Below are 21,681 nucleotides of genomic sequence, written 5' to 3' on the forward strand. Positions count from 1 at the left end.
CAGCATGATGGTGACTCAGTTGAGGTGAGGGCTACCTTTGCCGGGCCGACCGAAGAGTTGGCCACCAAAATAAAATGGTGGCCCGGGGCGCGCACGGCTTCTACTTTAAAGGGTGCTCCAGACGGATGTTGGCGCCCCTTGAAGCTGGCGCTGACATCTGCCCACACCAGCCTCACGGCCCGCAAAAGGGTCGGCACGCACAGCGTTAATGTCACCGCCTGTTGCGCGCTGGCCCTAGGCGCTAACCGCGGGACGCGGCGCTACTGGCAAATCGCCACCAAAATCTCGGGCAGTTTCACTGAGGCTCTACTGCCGGCTAGCCTCATTTGCGCCTCCCATTGGCACTAACGGGGCACAAAAAAGGGGCAACTTCAGCCCTTTTGTGTTTCACATCCCACTGATATCAAAATCACAATATTTCTAAGTGACTCATGCCAACATTATTTTCTTGCCACTCTTATTCACCCACAACAGCTTTTATATTACTAGATTTTCACAGGATGTTGTCAGCGACACTTATTTTCGAAGATCAAATAAGAGAGTCATTAAAAAAAACATGCAAAAGATGATGAGAGGAAAATGTAAAAAGACTAGCCATGTGATGCAACATTACATAAGAACATAAGAAATAGGAGCAGGAGTAGGCCATACGGCCCCTCGAGCCTGCTCCACTATTTAATACAATCATGGCTGATCTGATCATGGACTCAGCTCCACTTCCCCGCCCGCTCCCCATAACCCCTTATCCCCTTATTGTTTAAGAAACTGTCTCTTTCTGTCTTAAATTTATTCAGTGTTTCAGCTTCCACAGCTCTCTGAGGCAGATTTACAACCCTCTGAGAGAAGAAATTTCTCCATCTCAGTTTTAAATGGGCAGCCCCTTATTCTAAGATTATGCCCTCTAGTTCTAGTCTCCCCTAGTTCTACTCTCCCTATCAGTGGAAACATCCTCTCTGCATCCACCTCGTCAAGCCCCCTCATAATCTTATACGTTTCGATAAGATCACCTTTCATTCTTCTGAATTCCAATGAGTAGAGGCCCAACCTACTCAACCTTTCCTCATAAGTCAATCTCCTCATCTCTGGAATCAACCTAGTGAACCTTCTCTGAACTGCCTCCAAAGCAAGTATATCCTTTCGTAAATATGTAAAAATGAGGCAATGTCCCTAACTAATTGCAGTAAAAATGGTACCAAGAACTAGTTCAACATGGACCAAGTTTAATGGAGATCAGAATATGTAAAAACAAACCATTCAACTCCATTGCAATAAATCTATTGTGTGATTCCAGGAGATAGTGTAGCACAGTGATCTCGTGTTGGCTATCTGATACTATATTGTGGTCTATCACAATGAAGCACTTAATCTACTAATCCAAGCTTGGAATAGTTGCATTGCTGGCTAAGGACTGTGTCTATGAAGAAGCAATCCCATTCTACATTTGGTTCCTGAGCAGTCCTATTCAAGAGTGTCTTTAGTAGAGGCATTATTTAACTCCTTTTGACTCAGGGCATGGTGTGTGCTGTTCTTCAAATACACTTTAAAAAGTTACTTCCTAGAATCATAGAAATTTACAGCATGGAAGGAGGCCATTTTGGCCCATCGTGTCCGCGCCAGCCGACAAAGAGCTATCCCGCCTAATCCCACTTTCGAGCTCTTTGTCCATAGCCTGTAGGTTACAGCACTTCAGGTGCACATCCAAGTATTTTTTTTAAAGTGGTGAGGGTTTCCGCCTCTACCACCCTTTCAGGCAGTGAATTCCATACCCCCACCACCCTCTGGGTGAAACAAAATCCCCTCAAATGTCCTCTAAAATCCCTACCAATTACTTTAAACTTATGCCCCCAGGTTGTTCACCCTTCTGCTAAGGGAAATAGGTCCTGTTGTGTATACATGTCTGTTTACTGTGTGATGTCTGTAACACTGTTACGCAACACTTGAATGTACCCTTACACTGTACACACCTTACACTGTACACACCTTACCTGTACACCAGAGGGTGCTGCTGCTGGAGACCTAAGGGTTACCTGCACACTGCAGTATAAAAAAGAGCTCACAGCTTGGTGTCCTCACTCGAGGAGCTACAAATAAAGGACGACAGGTCCACACAGTTTAAGTATCATACCCTGCCTCATGGAGTCAATACTAAAGGTGCCTACATACACTACAACTGGCGCGAGAATACGAGGTGACGAACCACACGCTCAGCATGTCAAATCTCCGCATCTTTCAGCAATTTACCAATGGGGAAGATTGGGATGCTTTTGTAGAAAGATTGGAACACTTGAGACTGGCTGCACCGTGCGACTTTGGCGACCACCTAAATGAAACACTAAGGGACTCTAAACCGACGAGAGCACTTCATGGATACTTCTAAGGGCAGAAACATTGCCCGGAGTCCCGCAACCCTGAGTCTGCCACATGGGGCAAACCGGAATGCCTGTGCTGGCACTGTGGAGGAAATCACAGGGCCCATTAGTGCCGCTACAAAGACTATGCATGTAAAGAAAAAGGGCACCTTCATAGGATGTGCAGAAAAAGCTGTACTCACCACGTCTCTGATGAGTTGGCTGATCACCAGGGCTCCGACACAGATGAAGGTGAAGTTGCTCAAACCCTGGGAGAAGAGTATGGAACTCATACCTGCTCCACCAAAAGTTCTCCGTGGGCGATGAAAGTAGATGTCGACAGAGTCCCAGTTTCTATGGAGACGACACAGGGGCGAGCCAGTCTGCAATGAGCCAAGTGACCTTTGAAGAACTTTGGATGAATCCCGCCAATCGACCACAACGGCATCCTGTCCAAGCGAATCTGCTCCCAGGCCTCCGGGCTCCGGCAATCGACCTTGAACATGGATCCATCGCTGCATCCCAAGGTTCCACTGTCCAGCTCGACTGCGTGGCAACGACTCCACAGCACCCCAGCGAAATCTCCAGGGCCGAGGATCAAAACTCCACTTTCCAGGCCGAGGCAGCACTCCAAAAAAGGAACATCAACGAAGGAAATGGATTCCCGACATCCAGGGTTGAGCCTATGGAAGAAAAGAACGCCACAGTCTACCTGCAGCAGAGCCAGAAGATGGCTGCAGCACCACGAGGAGCAGAACCTAAAATCAAAATGGCCACGGCTATACCACGAGGGGCAGCATTGGATGAGCGTCATGTGACATCGAGCGGCCAATCGGATTTGAAGGCTCCCTTAAAGGAGACCGATAACCAAAGACATTTAAAGGGGAAGTTTCAACTATTTGAGTACAAGGACTTTAAAGCAAAAGATGCAATTAAAGGGTGCAAGTATGAAAATGTATGCAATGTAATCATGAATTGTGATGCTGGTTTAACTAATGTGATTGATGAGATAAATACAGGTGTCAGTAAGGTTAAGAACAAGTTTATTATGTTTAACAATAATGATAGAAAATGTGAAATGCCTAATGTAACCATGTCTGTTGAAACCAGGACACCCAAAAATGATGCAAATGATAGAATGTACAATGCAGGCTCGACTATGTGTGATCAGAGCCAAGGTGTCATGTATACTGGTAGGACACTGCCAAAGGACATTGGGTCCTACAGGGACCATGCTGATGCCAATGGAATCCCCCTGTGGGAGACTCCCAGATCCAGCAGGCTATCTGACCATGTAGGTTAGACCTTTGGAACGAATGTGATGCCCCTTGCAGGACACACACACAGCCAGTGGGAGCACACCCACGACAGGGACAGTGGTCAATGGGCAGCCCAGCTACCACCAATGGCAACCTGCACCAGACCAGCCCTACAACCCCTGGCCACCAGGGCCAACACCAGGATCATGAGGTCAATACCCTCCAGCTTCCCTGGCAAACCCTGGGATGACCTGACCCTCATCCCAATTGGTAGACAAGGAGCCCACCCAGTCTTGTGGCCCTGCCCACCACCCCACAACTACCCACATCACAGTGTATACACACCACCAACTACTGCTGTGGCTACCTCCCCTGAGGGATCCCACAACAATGACACCTACTTGGTCTATGTGTGAGGGAGGGGAAACGTACAAGGCCAGCCTCAAGCACAGGGGTCACACCTGGCAACCACACAACCCTCATCACAACCTCCCGTAGCCCACCAATGATCACCTCCCCTGGTCATGACAATAAGGATATGAAAAATGCTTAGGGGGTGGTGGGGAGTGTTGTTGTGTATGCATGCCTGTTTACACTGCAGGTAACTCAGTATAAAAAGGAGCTCACAGCTTGGTGTCCTCACTCGAGGAGCTTTAAATATAGGACTACAGGTCCACACAGTTTAAGTATCATACCTGCCTCGTAGAGTCATTACTAAAGGTGCCTACATGCATTACAGGTCCTTCCTATCCACTCTATCCAGGCCCCTCATAATTTTATACACCTCAATAAGGTCTCCACTCAGCATCCTCTGTTCCAAAGAAAACAAACCCAGCTGATCCAATCTTTCCTCATAGCTAAAATTCTCCAGGCAACATCCTCGTAAATCTCCTCTGTACCCTCTTTTCATCTTTCCTGTAATGTGGTGACCAAAACTGCATGCAGTACTCCAACTGTGGCATAACTAGTGTTTTACACAGTTCAACCATAATCTCCCTGCTCTTATATTCTATGCCTCGGCTAATAAAGGCAGGTTATTCCTTATGTCTTCTTAACCACCTTATCTACCTGGCTTGCCACCTTCAGGGATCTGTGGACATGCACTCCAAGGTCCCTTTGTTTCTCTACACTTCTCAATGTCTTACCATTTAATGTGTATTCCTTTGCCTTGTTAGCCCTCCCCAAATGCATTACCTCACATTTATCCGGATTGAATTCCATTTACCACTGTTCAACCTACCTGACCAGTTCATTCATATCTTCCTGCAATCTACAGCTTTCTTTTTCATTATCAACCACACAGCCGATTTTAGTATCATCTGCAAACTTCTTAATCATATCCTCTACATTCAAGTTTAAATCATTGATATATACCACAAAAAGCAAGGGACCTAGTACTGAGTCCTGTAGAACCCCACTGGAAACAGCCTTCCAGTCACAAAAACGCCCATCAACAATTACCCTTTGCTTCCTGTCTCTGAGACAATTTTGGATCCAACTTGCCACTTTGCCTTGGATCCCATGGGCTTTTACTTCGTGACCAGTCTGCCATGTGGGATCTTATCAAAAGCCTTGCTAAAATCCATATACACTATATCATATGCACTGGCCTCAAGGACCCTCCTTGTTATCACCTCGAAAAATTCAATCAAGTTAGTCAGACATGATCTTCCCTTAACAAAAAACCATGCTGACTGTCCTTGATTAATCTGTGTCTTTCTAAATGAAGATTTATCCTGTCCCTCAGGAGTTTTTCCAATAACTTTTCCACCACTGAGGTTCGACTGACTGGCCTTTAATTACTCGGTCTATCCCTTTCTCCCTGTTTAAAAAAAGGTACAATCTTTAGCATCACACCTGTAGCCAGAGAGGATTGGAAATTGATGGTCAGAGCCTTTGCTATTTCTCTTAACAGCCTGGGATAAATTTCATCCGGGCCTGGGGATTTATCCACTTTCAAAGCTGTTAAACCCCTTAATATTTCCTCCCTCACTATGTTTATTTCATCTAATATTTCATACTCCTCCCTGATTTCAATGTCTGCATAGCCCCTCTCTTTTGTGAAAACACATGCCAAGTATTCATTAAGAACCATACCCACTTCCTCTGCCTCCACACACATTATCTTTAAGGTCTCTAATAGGCCCTACTCTTTCTTTACATCTTGCTTCTAATATACTTTGGGTTTTCCTTGATTTTACTTGCAAAATATTTTTCATGCACTCTCTTTGCTTTCCTAATTTCCTTTTTAATTTCACCCCTGCGCTTTCTATACTCCTCTTGGGTTTCTGCAGTATTGAGCCCTCAGTATCTGTCATAAGCCTCCCTATTTTCCGTTATCCTATTCTGTATGCTCCTTGACATCCAGGGGGCTCTACATTTATTTGTCCCATCCTTTTTCTTCAAAGGAACATACTTGCTCTGAACCCTCAGGATCTCCTCCTTGAATGCCTCCCACTGCTCTGACACAGATTTACCTTCCAGTAGCTGTTTCCGGTCAACCTTGGCTAAATCACATTTCGGCTTAGTAAAATTGGCTTTCACCCAATTTAGAATTTTTGTTCCTGGTCTGTCTTTGTCCTTTTCCATTACTACCCTAAATCTTACTGAATTATGATCTTGAGCACCAAAATGCTCTCCCACTGATGTCTTTTCCACCTGCCCAGCTTCATTCCCGAAAACTAAGTCCAGAACAACACACTCCCTTGATGTGCTTCGTACATACTGGTTCCCATCCCCCTGCTGCACTAGTTTAATCCCTCCCCCCCCCCCCCCCCCCCCCCCCCGCGAGGATTTTGGTCATGGCTCTGTTGAGGTATAATCCATCCGGCTTGTACAGGTCCCACCTCCCCCAGCAACGGTCCCAATGCCTCAGGAATCTAAAGCCTTCCCTCCTGCACCATCTCTGCAGACACTCATTCATCTGTTCTGTCCTCCTATTTCTGTACTCACCAGCACGTGGCACGGGGAGCAATCCAGAGATTGCTACCTTTTTGAGGTCCTGCTTTTTAATCTCTGAGCTCCCTAAAATCTGCCTGCAGGACATCATCCCTCTTTCTACCTATGTAATTGGTACCGATATGGACCATGACCTCTGGCTGTTCATCCCCCCCCACCCCCTCAGAATGTCCTGCAGCTGCTCCGTGACATTCTTAACCCTGGCAACAGGGAGGCAACATACCATCCTGGAGTCACATCTATGGCCGCAGAAACGCCTGTCTGTTCCCCTAACTATTGAATCCTCTAGCACTATTGCTCTTCCATTCTTCTTTATCTCCCCCCCCCCCCCACCCCGTGCAGCTGAGCTACCCATGGTGCTGTGGACTTGGCTCTGGCTGCACTCCCCAGAGGAACCATCGCCCCCACCAGTACTCCGAACAGAATACTGGTTGGAGAGTGAGATGCACTCAGGGGACTCCTGCACTACCTACCTGGTCCTCCTCTTCTGTCTGGCGGTCATCCATTCCCTCTCTGCCTGCACACTCTTTAGCTGTGGGGAGACCACCTCCTGAAATGTGCTATCCGCGAAGTTCTCAGCCTCGCGGATACACTGCAGTGACTCCAGCTGCCGCACAAGCTCCGAAACACGGATTTTGAGCCGTCGTAGCTGGCGACACTTTGCGCACATGGTCGTCCAGCTCACGGGAAGCGTCCAGGACTTCCCACCTGGCATAGGATGGGCATTCCACAGGTCTGAGCTACCTCTATTTAATAGACTAAGAACTAACTTAAGAAAAGTAAACTGAAAACTTAAAAAAAATACCAACCAACTACTCACCAATCAGCTCCTTCCCTTGCGCCGATGTCACTTTTTTCACTCTGACATCACTCTTTTGAATTTTGTGCCTCAGATCCTGCTGCAGCTCCCACACAGGTCTGCCTCCTCTGGTGTCGGGCCTCCTCTTCCGCGCTCCTTTATGGCCACTCCGCCTTCCCTCGGGTCCCACTGCTGCACCCACACACATGACAGGAATTAAACAGAGAATCATAGAATGGTTACAGCACAGAAGGAGGCCATTCAGCCCGTCGAGCCCAATGCTGGCTCTACAAGAGCACTTCAGCTAGTCCCACTCCCCTGCCCTTTCCCCATAGCCCTGCAAAAAAAGATTTCCGTCAGGTATTTATCCAATTCCCTTTTGAAAGCCACAATCGAATCTGCCTCCACCATCCTTTCGGGCAGTGCATTCCAGTCGCTGTGTAAAAATATTTTTCATCGTGTCGCCTTTGGTTCTTCTGCCAATCACCTTAAACCTGTGCCCTCTTGTTCTTGACCTTTCCGCCAATGGGAACAGTTTCTCTCTCTCTACTCTGTTTAGACCACTCATGATTTTGAACCACCTCTATCAAATCTCCTCTTTCCTCCCCCCACGAGTTTATCTGGTAGGCTCTTGTTGCCCTCTGTATGAAGACTGCTATATTTGTTCACAATTTAATACTTCCCATTCACAGTGTAGATTGTAATGGCTTGAAATGAGTGTTTGTTTGTTCGTAGTGATAGGAAAACAGCCAGCATGTATATACCAGGCTAATGACAGCTGCTGTAGTACTGGATGTTTAATCAAAGTACTCTAATGAAACTGTCCCCACTTCCATTCAGGTTACTTTAAGCCTATGTGTTCATTAGAAGCATTTATAGTTGATCCATTTCAGAATTCTCAGCGTGTGCTATCGGCATTTTAAATTACCACGTTCAATTTCCCCATTTTGTATCACTTCTCCTTGTTCATTTTCAATGGATAGGTAAATTTACTATTTAGTCATCTACACTATATGCTTTATGCTGAAATGCGTCTGATGGCAAATTAGCATCAAATGGGGCATTTTTTTGCTGGACTAAGATTGGCCATACTCATTACACAACAGGCCTTTACAGCCAGCATACAGAGACATTCTTCCCATCGTTTGCATTGGATTTTAAATCTGATTCCTTTGCTGACTGGCCAAGTTTGATCAAGGGTGGTGCAAGGGGTCCCCTGTGGTCATCCCCCTGCAAAACAGATACACTGCTTTGAGTGCTGTTGGGGGGGATGACTCATCAGGGGAGGGCAGCAGCGGCCAGGTTCATGGCACCTGGCTCTGTTGCACAGGAGGGCGGGAAAAAGAGTGGGAGAGCGATAGTGATAGGGGATTCAATTGTAAGGGGAATAGATAGGCGTTTCTGCGGCCGCAACCGAGACTCCGGGATGGTATGTTGCCTCCCTGGTGCAAGGGTCAAGGATGTCTCGGAGCGGGTGCAGGACATTCTAAAAAGGGAAGGAGAACAGCCAGTTGTCGTGGTGCACATTGGTACCAACAACATAGGTAAAAAAAGGGATGAGGTCCTATGAAACGAATTTAAGGAGCTAGGAGCTAAATTAAAAAGTAGGACCTCAAAAGTAGTAATCTCAGGATTGCTACGAGTGCCACGTGCTAGTCAGAGTAAGAATCACAGGATAGCGCAGATGAATACGTGGCTTGAACAGTGGTGCAGCAGGGAGGGATTCAAATTCCTGGGGCATTGGAACCGGTTCTGGGGGAGGTGAGACCAGTACAAACCGGACGGTCTGCATCTGGGCAGGACCGGAACCAATGTCCTAGGGGGAGTGTTTGCTAGTGCTGTTGGGGAGGAGTTAAACTAATATGGCAGGGGGATGGGAACCAATGCAGGGAGACAGAGGGAAACAAAAAGGAGACAAAAACAAAAGACAGAAAGGAGATAAGGAAAAGTGGAGGGCAGAGAAACCCAAGACAAAAAACAAAAAGGGCCACTGTACAGCAAAATTCTAAAAGGACAAAGGGTGTTAAAAAAACAAGCCAGAAGGCTTTGTGTCTTAATGCAAAGAGTATCCGTAATAAGGTGGATGAATTAACTGTGCAAATAGATGTTAACAAATATGATGTGATTGGGATTACGGAGACGTAGCTCCAGGATGATCAGGGCTGGGAACTCAACATTCAGGGGTATTCAACATTCAGGAAGGATAAAATAAAAGGAAAAGGAGGTGGGGTAGCATTACTGGTTAAAGAGGAGATTAATGCAATAGTTAGAATGGACATTAGCTTGGATGATGTGGAATCTATATGGGTAGAGCTGCAGAACACCAAAGGGCAAAAAACATTATTGGGAGTTGTGTACAGACCTCCAAACAGTGATAGTGATGTTGAGGAGGACATCAAACAGGAAATTAGGGGTGCATGCAATAAAGGTGTAGCAGTTATAATGGGTGACTTTAATATGCACATAGATTGGGCTAGCCAAACTGGAAACAATACGGTGGAGGAGGATTTCCTGGAGTGCATAAGGGATGGTTTTCTAGACCAATATGTCGAGGAACCAACTAGGGGGGAGGCCATCTTAGACTGGGTGTTGTGTAATGAGAGAGGATTAATTAGCAATCCCGTTGTGCGAGGCCCCTTGGGGAAGAGTGACCATAATATGGTGGAATTCTGCATTAGGATGGAGAATGAAACAGTTAATTCAGAGACCAAGATCCAGAACTTAAAGAAGGGTAACTTTGAAGGTATGAGGCATGAATTGGCTAAGATTGATTGGCAAATGATACTTAAGGGGTTGACTGTGGATGGGCAATGGCAGACATTTAGAGACCACATGGATGAACTACAACAATTGTATATTCCTGTTTTGTCGTAAAAATAAAAAAGGGAAGGTGGCTCAACCGTGGCTATCAAGGGAAATCAGGGATAGTATTAAAGCCAAGGAAGTGGCATACAAATTGGGCAGAAATAGCAGCGAACCCGGGGACTGGGAGAAATTTAGAACTCAGCAGAGGAGGACAAAGGGTTTGATTAGGGCAGGGCAAATGGAGTCCGAGAAGAAGCTTGCAGGGAACATTAAGACGGATTGCAAAAGTTTCTATCGATATGTAAAGAGAAAAAGGTTAGTAAAAACAAACGTAGATCCCCTGCAGTCAGAATCGGGGGAAGTCATAACGGGGAACAAAGAAATGGCGGACCAATTAAACATGTACTTTGGTTCGGTATACCTTCCAGATATAAAAGGGGTCAGAGGGTCTAGTAAGGAGGAGGAACTGAGGGAAATCCTTATTAGTCGGGAAATTGTGTTGGGGAAATTAATGGGAGTGAAGGCCGATAAATCCCCAGGGCCTAATGGATTGCATCCCAGAGTACTTAAGGAGGTGGCCTTGGAAATAGCGGATGCATTGACAGTCATTTTCCAACATTCCATTGACTCTGGATCAGTTCCTAGCGAGTGGAAGGTAGCCAATGTAACCTCACTTTTTAAAAAAGGAGGGAGAGAGAAAACACGGAATTATAGACCGGTCAGCCTGACGTCGGTAGTGGGTAAGATGATGGAATCAATTATTAAGGATGTCATAACAGCGCATTTGGAAAGAGGTGACATGATAGGTCCAAGTCAGCATGGATTTGTGAAAGGGAAATCATGCTTGACAAATCTCCTGAAATTTTTTGAGGATGTTTCCAGTAGAGTGGATAAGGGAGAACCAGTTGATGTGGTATATTTGGACTTTCAGAAGGCTTTCGACAAGGTCCCACACAAGAGATTAATGTGCAAAGTTAAAGCACATGGGATTGGGGGTAGTGTGCTGACATGGATTGAGAACTGGTTGTCAGACAGGAAGCAAAGAGTAGGAGTAAATGGGTACTTTTCAGAATGTCAGGCGGTGACTAGTGGGGTACCGCAAGGTTCTGTGCTGGGGCCCCAGCTGTTTACACTGTACATTAATGATTTAGACGAGGGGATTAAATGTAGTATCTCCAAATTTGCGGATGACACTAAGTTAGGTGGCAGTGTGAGTTGCGAGGAGCATGCTATGAGGCTGCAGAGCGACTTGGATAGGTTAGGTGAGTGGGCAAATGCATGGCAGATGAAGTATAATGTGGATAAATGTGAGGTTATCCACTTTGGTGGTAAAAATAGAGAGACAAACTATTATCTGAATGGTGACAGATTAGGAAAAGGGGAGGTGCAATGAGACCTGGGTGTCATGGTACATCAGTTATTGAAGGTTGACATGCAGGTACAGCAGGCGGTTAAGAAAGCAAATGGCATGTTGGCCTTCATAGCGAGGGGATTTGAGTACAGGGGCAGGGAGGTGTTGCTACAGTTGTACAGGGCATTGGTGAGGCCACACCTGGAGTATTGTGTACAGTTTTGGTCTCCTAACCTGAGGAAGGACATTCTTGCTACTGAGGGAGTGCAGCGAAGGTTCACCAGACTGATCCCCGGGATGGCGGGACTGACCTATCAAGAAAGACTGGATCAACTGGGCTTGTATTCACTGGAGTTCAGAAGAATGAGAGGGGACCTCATGGAAACGTTTAAAATTCTGATGGGTTTAGACAGGTTAGATGCAGGAAGAATGTTCCCAATGTTGGGGAAGTCCAGAACCAGGGGTCACAGTCTAAGGATAAGGGGTAAGCCATTTAGGACCGAGATGAGGAGAAACTTCTTCACCCAGAGAGTGGTGAACCTGTGGGATTCTCTACCACAGAAAGTTGTTGAGGCCAATTCACTAAATATATTCAAAAAGGAGTTAGATGTAGTCCTTACTACTAAGGGGATCAAGGGTTATGATGAGAAAGCAGGAATGGGGTACTGAAGTTCCATGTTCAGCCATAAACTCATTGAATGGCGGTGCAGGCTAAAAGGGCCGAATGGCCTGCTCTTGCACCTATTTTCTATGTTTCTATGCATCATTCAGTCCTTCGATGTTCTCTGTTAAAACTACAAAGTGTTCAAAGTATTAGGCCTTTTACGGCAATGCCATTGGCATCTTGCATAGAAATTACAATATGTTCGGCCAAATAGTCTCGGTTGGTGTTTATCCTCCACATAAGCAGTAGTCCTGATACCTTTAGGCCCCCTTTCCTTCAATCACCTATCTAACCTATTTTTAATTGTTAACCAGGTCTCTGTGTCAACCGTTAACTGGTGGTGCATTTCACAGCCTCACAATCTTAGAATCACTAAATCTCAAAATTCAAATTAGCCTTACCATTGCTAATTATTTTACTGTTCAAAATGTTTATTTTTACAAATTCTGGAGAAGCCTTTCCCCTGCTTTCTGTAACTCTTCAACATGAGAAAGGAGGAGAAATTATGGTGGTTATTATTGTGCACAAATGCAACATGATCCTCAATTGGGATGGTAACAAATGCCGCACAAGTCTTCTACTGAATATGGAAGGGTTGAAACACCTGTCATTGTAACTTGCCAGAGAAACAAAATCCACTGCACACATTTCATGACAACTGTTTTGTTTTTGCAGGTTTGTGGTGCTTGCTGTGGTTCTCTTTGGCCTGACCTACAGTCCTCAAGAGCCATGTTCACTCAACCTGGTTGATCATGGCAGGGGCTACTTGGGCATTCTCATTGCCTGTGTGATATCTGAGGCTGCTATAATCTGGCTGAGCATGCGAGGCAGCATCCTTTACACAGAGCCACGAGATTCGATGCAGTACATTTTGTACATCCGTATGGGTAAGATACTGAGAGATTTTGTCATGTGTTGAAAGTTGCTGTTTTGGAGCTTCAACTACTATACATTATGATATCAACAACATTGATATCTTGGTCCTATCTTTGAATTACTAAATCTCCCAAATTGAATTCGTCATCTTTTTCATAATTATTTTGTTCCAAAGTTTGTATTTTAGAGTGCAAATTATCTTTCATGTGCATATAATTGTAAGTGAATTAGACAATGGAATTGGACAAAGCTTGCAACTGAGTCTTCTGCTTCCTTTCATGTTGGTCATTGCAGAGGAAACCTTGTTAATTTAATCTGCCAACTATTAAAATTGGGACATTGTTATATTCTCTTTCCTTCAGACATTTAGTCTGAATTTGACCATGTTTCAGATTATTCCAGAAAAAAACCATTAGAGCATGAAAATGAAATCAGATAAAATATGTGGATAATTAGCAGTGACTTAGAGCTCCAGTGACTGCTGCTATAGTGATTAGTAGTGGATAACACACTTTGTTTCCCGGTCTCGCTGCTGGGGAAGATCAAAAGAACATTTATTTCAGGCTGTGCTCCTGCAGCACCAAAAGGCTGGTTATATCATTGGCAGAGGTGAGCAAGGCAATTGCTGGTTTGTTTTTTGAGCCATGTGTGGTGTGCAAGTGGTTTTGTCTCCTTTTCTGGATCACTTTGATCTCACTATGCTGTGCATTGTCTTAGACTAAGAAGGCAGCAAGTGATCTGCTCTCAATGCTCAACTAAAATCAGTTGCTAGAAGATTTGAAAGCTGTCCTTGGTGAATCTCCCTTAGTATTGCCTTCCCTCTCTCAGCAAACATCTGGCCTTTGCACAAAGTGACTGCCTGTTGAGAGGGTGGGTGCTGTAGTGTATGAATAAAGAGCCTGACCCGATGCTGTGAGCTCCAAGTAAAGTGTGACCGTAGTCTTTTATTGCAGGTCTCCAGAGTGCCTCTCCTGCCTGTGAGGCCTCCTTAAGTACAGATGCTCCCAAGGGATTTTGGGATCCCTTGGGACTCCAGGGGGTGAGCCCTTCTGTTGGTTAAACAAGGTATTTACAGGTTTACATATATAACAGGTGCAGTATATTCTTATAATAAAACAACACTCAGCTCTCAATCCAATGCTGATATTCTGATAGGCTAGATACATTAAGCACCTTTTTAAAAATGTTTATAAGGCCTATCCCTAATTGCTCTCAGTCATCATCATCATAGGCGGTCCCTCGAACAAGGATAACTTGCTTCCACGGTGTTTAACAGATGTTTCAATGAAGGACCCGATGTTCCAGTCGTGAACGCCAATTGAGGGTGTGGAAGATGCCTGTGCGTGAATTTTTTTAACGTGTGGTGACCGTTGCACATCAGCCACCATACGGGCTTGACAGAGATAGGCCTTTATCCAGTGGCAAGGGTTAACCAGGACGACTGGAGACCTGCTCTGCTGCACGGACCTAGTGTGCACACATATCGCAGTGTGGGCTGGCCCGTGCTGCCCCTGGGGCCTCGGCTCTTCTAGGCCCCGTACCCTCATTTGCTGCACTTCCGCCACAATCTCTCGCTGCTCCTCTGCCACAAACATTCACCGCATCTTCGCCACGATCTCTCGCTGCTCCTCCGCCAAACATTCGCCTCACCTCCGCCACGATCTCTTGCCTCACCTACGCCACAAACTCGCCGCTAATCCGCCGCGACCTTCTCACTCCACTGTGCCTGGGCCCCGCTGGTGTTCCTGCCCAAGCTCCAAAACGGCAACCAGGGTTTTGATGACCTCACCCAGTCGCCCATCTCAAAATCGTCGCACACTTAGAGCAGCTCGTGCTGGAGGTTGAAGTGGTACGCCGCTCCAGCTCTTTTAAAGCCTGACCTGCAGAGCTGTTCTCTCGCAGGTCGGGGAGCCACGATTGTTCTCAGTAGGTGCTGTTTGGGTCACTGTAGTCCATGTAGTGATGGTGCTCCTCCGATAGCTATGATCCCAAAGCTCTAGGATCTTGACTAATTATGATAAAGGAACAGTAAATGTCCAAGTTAAAATGGTGTGTGACTTGGAAGTGATGGTATTCCTATGATATTGCTGCTGTTGTCCTTATTGGTGGAAGTTGTGGAGCTGTCACAGTAAACTTAGTGCATTGCTGCAGTGCTATATGTAAGTATGTTTGCCGGTGGTGGAGGGAATGGATATTGAGTTCAGTGGCAGGGTTGCCGATCAAGCAGACTGCTTTGTCCTGGATGGTGTCTAGCATTGTTGCGTCTGCCCCCATCTGGGTGAGTGGTGAGTATTTCTACACTTCTAACCTTTGCCTTGTAGATAGTGGCGAGGCATTGTGGGGTCAGGAGATGAGCCATTCGTCAGAATGTCCAGCCTCTGCGCATCTCTTGGAGCTACACTGTTGATACGACTGGCCTAGTTAAACTTCTGGTCAGTGGTGGAGAGAGCAGTCACAGGAGCTCTGACAATAGTCAACCAATGAAGATGATGATTTCTCTGTCAGATACTAACTGACCTACAATGCATATCCAGGATTTTATATTCGTATTTTTTTTTGTTGCTATACTTTTTTAAAAAAAAACTTTTATTCTGACTTTGTAGTCTAGATCTGTTAAGCATTGTTCTGTGTACACTGTACAAGTGCATTCTTTTGCCGTCATTAAATTCAGCCAAAGGTTTAAGTACTCAATGTGTGTTATGAACAAAAGAGAAAAGAAAATTCATGTGTTTTCACTAAGGTGTGATTGGAATGACAATGCAAATCTGCAGAAGAAAATTACTAGTAATCAGATACTTGTTTTGCAGCTTTATCTAATGCTGAACAACTGCGTCGTAGCCTCAAATTAACAGACAAATAAGCTGCTAATTAAATGTTTGATTTTTGAGCAGAATAGTTCGGTACTAAATTGTCTGCTGACGAAGTACAAGCTTTATATACTTAAAAAAAACCGAGGTTCATCTCTTTGGTGCAAAAAAGATTCTAACTTGGGTACCTGTGTTTCTTCCTTCCAGCAATTGTGCTAATAGAATTTGCGTACGCAGTCATAGGAATTATCTGGTTAGCGCAGTACTACCACTCCTGTAATGACACAACTGCAAAGAATGTTACCTTGGGTGAGTACTAAGAGCGTAAGTATATACTCCAATTATTAATAGTACCCTGTCCATTACTTACATGCACACGCATATATTGCCTAACTGAGTGAATACTCCTGGTGATCATCTCTCAGAATTAACGTAACCACAAAAATGAAGAAACATTACACAACTATTTTTTGTCTAGTGTGTTTTGACAGTATTTTTGTTGCCAAGACAAAAACACATTGCTTCACTTCCTTTAAGTCCTCCTGAGGTACATACCAGGCCTTGATCTGTTCATGGCCTCTGCTAATGCTGCTGGCTTCAAGGAGATGCACGAGAGCATGCCTGAATCAACTGATCACCTAATTTATTTTCCTCTTTCCTGCATTGTGGAGTAATGCGTGACCTCTAATTGTCACTTTTTCTTGGTGGCTCATGTGGATCAAGCAATTGCTGTGTAGGGAGGTACAGGCTTGATGGTAGGCATGAACATAACCAGGGCTCCTAGGTTGGTATTGACAACTTGAGGTAATTGGCCAAGGACAGGCTTTTTGTTCCATTTCAACCTGTCTGATGTACCTCTGAGATACTGATCGTGCCCAGTTTGTTTTGGAGACCTCCCTTCTGTCTGTACATTGTGATCTTAATTACTCTTGCTCTTACAGTGTGAGACCGATTCATAAACTGTATGGAAGCTGGGACTGTCCCAATGGCCTGGATTTTGCGGTCGTCAGTGTAACTACGGATTACACCACCGGCATCCAGACGGGATGCACACTTAGCTGATGGGGACCCTCCTTTGAGAACTTGCTGGCAGATGCTGTGTGGTAAAGGGCAGCATAGGAACCCAGGGGCCCACTGTGTACTGAAGTATACCTGGGATCATGTGGGCCGATGCTCCAATCAGCAAACAGAAGGGGTCTCATTATTTATAACATAGATCTATATGCACATTAAATCCTGGAAGGCTCTAGTAATGAGGGTTTGTCTCCACTTTCTGCACAGATTTTTTTTTTTTGAAGCTTATACTCCGCATAGAACCAAAAAAATAAAACTCTCAGTGTAGCCGTAAGGAAATCATTACCTGGTGTGGCCTATATGTGACTTCAGACACACAGCAAAGTGATTGACTCTTAACTGCCCTCTGAAATGACGGAGCAAGCCACTCAGTTGTAACAAACCTCGACAAGAAACAATAAGAATAAAACCGGACGGACTACCCGGCATCGACCTCGGCACCAACTTCAGACATGAAAACGGCAGACCCAGCCCAGTCAACCCTGCAAAGTTCTCCGCACTAACATCTGGAGACTTGTGCCAAAATTAGGAGAGCTGTCCCACAGACTAGTCAAGCAACAGCCTGACAGTCATACTCACAGAATCATACCTTTCAGCCAATGTCTCCGACTCCTCCATCACCATCTCTGGGTAAGTCCTGTCCCACCAACAGGATAGACATAGAGGTGGTGTCTAAGCGGTATACAGTCGGGAGCAAGTGATCCTGGGAGTTCTCAACATTGACTCCGGACCTCATGAAATCTCATGACTTCAGGTCAAGCATGGGCAAGGAAACCTCCTGCTGATTACCACCTACCGCCCTCCCTCAGCTGATGAATCAGTACTCCTCCATGTTGAACACCATTTGGAAGAAGCACACTGAGGGTAGCAAGGGCACAGACTGTACTCTAGGTGGGGAACTTCAATGCCCATCACCAAGAATGGCTCGGTAGCACCACAACTGACTGAATTGAAGGACAGAGCTGCCAGACTTGGCCTGCAGCAGGTGGTGAGAGAACCAACATGAGGGACAAATCTATTTGACCTCATTCTCACCAATCTACCTGCCGTAGATGCATCTGTCCATGACAGCATTGTTAGCAGTTATACCGCACATTCCTTGTGCAGATGAAGCCCCGTCTTCACGCTGAAGACGCCCTCCATCGTGTTGTGTGGCATAACGACCATACTAAATGGGATAGATTCAAGCCAGGGGACCAAGCCTGGTTCAATGAAGAGTGCAGAAGAGCATGCCAGGAGCAGCACCAGGCGTACATAAAAATGAGGTGCCAACCTGAGGAACCTGCAACACAGTACTAAGTGCAAGCTAAACAGCGGAATTTGCATGCTATAAACAGCTAAGCGATCCCACAATCAACGGATCAGATAAAAGCTCGGCAGTCCTGCCACATCCAGTCGTGAATGATGGTAGACAATTAAACACTTAACTGGAGGAGGAGGCTCCATGAATATCCCCATCTTCCATGATGGCCGAGCCCAGCACGCGAGTGCAAAAGACAAGGTTGAAGTATTTGCAACTATCTTCAGCCAGAAGTGCCGAGGGGATGATCCTTATCGGCCCCCTCCTGAGGTCCCCACCATCACAGAAGTCAGTCTTCAGCCAATTCGATTCAATCCTCGTTATATCAAGAAACAGTTGAGCGCACTGGATACAGCAAAGGCTGTGGGACCTGACAACATTCCGGCTGTCGTGTTGGAGACTTGTGCTCCAGAACTAGCTATGCCTCGAGCCAAGCTGTTCCAGTACAGCTACAACACTGACATCTACCCGACAATGTGAAAAACTTCCCAGGTACGTCCTGCCCACAAAAAAACAGGACAAATCCAATCCGGGCAATTCCTGTCCCATCAGTCTATTCTTAATCATCAGCAAAGTGATGGAAGGTGTCGTCGACAGTGCTATCAAGTGGCACTTACTGCTGCTTCATCAATTACCTTCTTGCCTAAGGTAAGAAGTGAGGATGTTCGCTGATAATTGCACAGTGTCCAGTTCCATTCACAACTCCTTAGAAAATGAGTAGTCCATGCCCGCATGCAGCAAGACCTGAATGACACTCAGGCTTGGGCTGATAAGTGGTAAGTATCAAGTATAAACACAAGTGCCAGGCAATATCCATCTCCAACAATAGCGAGTTTGTCCACCTCCCCTTGATATTCAATGGCATTACCATCGTTGAATCTCCTGCCATCAACATCCTGGGGGTCACCATTAACGAGAATCTTAACTGGACCAGCCACAAAAATATTGTGGCAACATGTGCAGGTCAGAGGCTGGGTATTCTGCGGCAGGTGCCGCACTCCTGTCTCCCCAAATCCTTTCCACCATCTACAAGGCACATGTCAGGGGTGTAATGGAATATTCACCACTTGCCTGAATGGGCGCAACTCCAACAACACTCAAGATGCTCAACACCATCCAGGACCAAGCAGCTTGTTTGATTTGCACCCCATCCACAACCTTAAACATTTACTCCCTCCACCACTAGCATACCATGGCTGTTGTGCGTACCATCTACAAGGTGCACTGCAGCAACTCGCCAAGGCTTCTTCGGCAACACCCCCAAACCCATGACTTTTACCACCTAGAAGGACAAGGGCAGCAGGCACATGGGAACATCACCACCTCCAGGTTCCCCTCCAAATCACACACCATCCTGACTTGGAAGTATATCGCCATTCCTTCATCGTCGCTGGGTCAAAATCCTGAAACACCCTCCCTAACAGCACTGTAGGAGTACCTTCACCACGCAGACTGCAGCGGTCCAAGAAGTGGCTTACCACCTCTTTCTCGACGGCAATTTTTGAAAAATTTGTTATGGGATGTGGGTGTCACTGACAAGACCAGCAATTATTGCCCATTCCTAATTGCCCTTGAGAATGTGGTAGGGAGCCGCCGCTTTGAATCGCTGCAGTCCGTGTGGTGAAGGTACTCCCACAGTACTGTTCGGGAGGCAGCTCCAGGATTTTGACCCGGCGATGATGAAGGAATGGCGATATATTTCCAATGTTGATGTTGGGGGACCCAGTGATGGTAATGCATTGAATGTCATGGGGTGGTGGTTGGAGGCTCTATGGTTGGAGATACTCATTGCCTGGCGTTATATGGCATAAATGTTACTTGCCACTTATCAGCCCAATACTGAGGAGGACTGCTACGCATTGCAGGAGGACATTAATAAACTTGCAGAATGGGCACATAATTGGCAAATGAAGTTCAACACAGATAAATAGAGGTAAGAAGAACAGGGAGATCACTTTTATTACTAGGAGGGTGCGAGTCTAGGTGGGGTAAAGGAACAAAGGGATCTCGGAGTACAAATACACAAATCACTAAAAGTTGCGGCACAAGTTAGCAAAGCCATAAAAAAAAAGCAAACCAAGCACTAGGGTTTATTTCTAGAGGTGTAGAATTGAAAAGTATGGATGTTATACCATACCATTTTGTCTGCCTTCAGAACTACAACTATCAGTCTTTACTAAAACTCCGTTTTTCTCCAACTTATCAAGCTCTTGCTCAACCTGCGATTTTAATGCATATGATACCGGCCTTGGTCTCCAAAAAAAATAGGTTTGACATCCGACCTAATCCAAATATGTGCATTGTATCTCTTGATGCCCTCCTATGAGTCCTCAAATATGTTAGCATAGTTCTCCAGCAGAGTATCTAGCCGAGACTTAACCATTTCTGTACTACAGACGCTGTACCAATCCAAATGAAGCACTCTTCATTAATTTTTGCCCATGAGTGTCAGCTGATTGACCTATTTTGCTATAATAATAGGTAATCTTGCTTGTTGCTCTTGGTATTGTACTATACACTCCATTTGTCCAAGCATCTGCAGTTTTTCCCCTGAATATGTTTTCAGCTCTGCTGAGCTCGCCTTTAGTGGTATGCCCCTGAAATTCTTGTAATACACATCCTGACTCATTATTGAGAAATCAGCAACTGTATCTATTGTCATAATGATCCGTTGATTAATAATCGGTACTAATGTTCTGAAATCTTGACATAAGAAATGTACTGCCTTGCACTTCACTGCATATAATACCAAAACTTACACTGTTCTGCTCGGTTTCCCCCCAGTGAAGTATTTGATTATCGTTGGGCCTGTCCTTGAATTTACATGTGGCTGCAATGTGTCCCCTTACTTGGCACCGATAGCATCTTGCCCACTTACTGACACTGTTGTACGATATTGTTGCCATTACACCTATGACATCTATCCCTCTTGATTTCATAACTCTCCCTCACACTAGGGCTCACCCTTTTCTACATTTCTACAGCCCGGTGACTGAATTGCTACTACTACTGGTAAATTCCTTAATATTTTTGTCTGCCGTCTCCATGGAGGTGGCTATCTTGCAAGCTTTCTCAAAAGAGAGATCATCCATACCTAACAATTTTGATTAATTGTATTCATTTGTTAGTCCACATACAAATTAATCTCTAAGAGCCCTATCTAGGATTCCTCCAAAATTGCAATGTAGAGATAATTTTCTTATGCCAACAATGTATTCACTGATGGTTTCATTAGGTCTTTGGTTTCTCATTGCGACCTTATAGCTCTCCGCTATTTCTAAAAGCTGTGGATCAAAATGATTCTCCAATATCTGTAATATGTCTGGGAATGAAGCATCCATAACATTTCTCAGGGTTAACAAATTCACTAAGATACCATAATTCTCTGCACCAATCATGACTGACAGAATAGCTTTCATCTTCTTGTGCACTGCTTGATT

At 45.4% G+C, this 21,681-nt stretch overlaps 1 protein-coding gene across 7 annotated transcripts in view; it reads left to right on the plus strand.

Annotated features, from left to right (window-relative positions):
- The window catches only part of dagla (diacylglycerol lipase, alpha), a 519,984-nt gene that overhangs the window by 312,505 nt on the left and 185,798 nt on the right, over positions 1–21,681 (plus strand). For all 7 annotated transcript variants that reach the window (XM_070899843.1, XM_070899842.1, XM_070899844.1 and 4 more), the window contains 2 exons: positions 12,860–13,071; positions 16,075–16,176. In XM_070899843.1, the coding sequence (XP_070755944.1) occupies positions 12,860–13,071; positions 16,075–16,176 (314 nt within the window). The remainder of the gene's footprint in view (positions 1–12,859; positions 13,072–16,074; positions 16,177–21,681) is intronic.

The sequence above is a fragment of the Pristiophorus japonicus genome, chromosome 14 (genome assembly GCF_044704955.1).
Source record: "Pristiophorus japonicus isolate sPriJap1 chromosome 14, sPriJap1.hap1, whole genome shotgun sequence".
NCBI classification, from domain to species: domain Eukaryota; kingdom Metazoa; phylum Chordata; class Chondrichthyes; family Pristiophoridae; genus Pristiophorus; species Pristiophorus japonicus.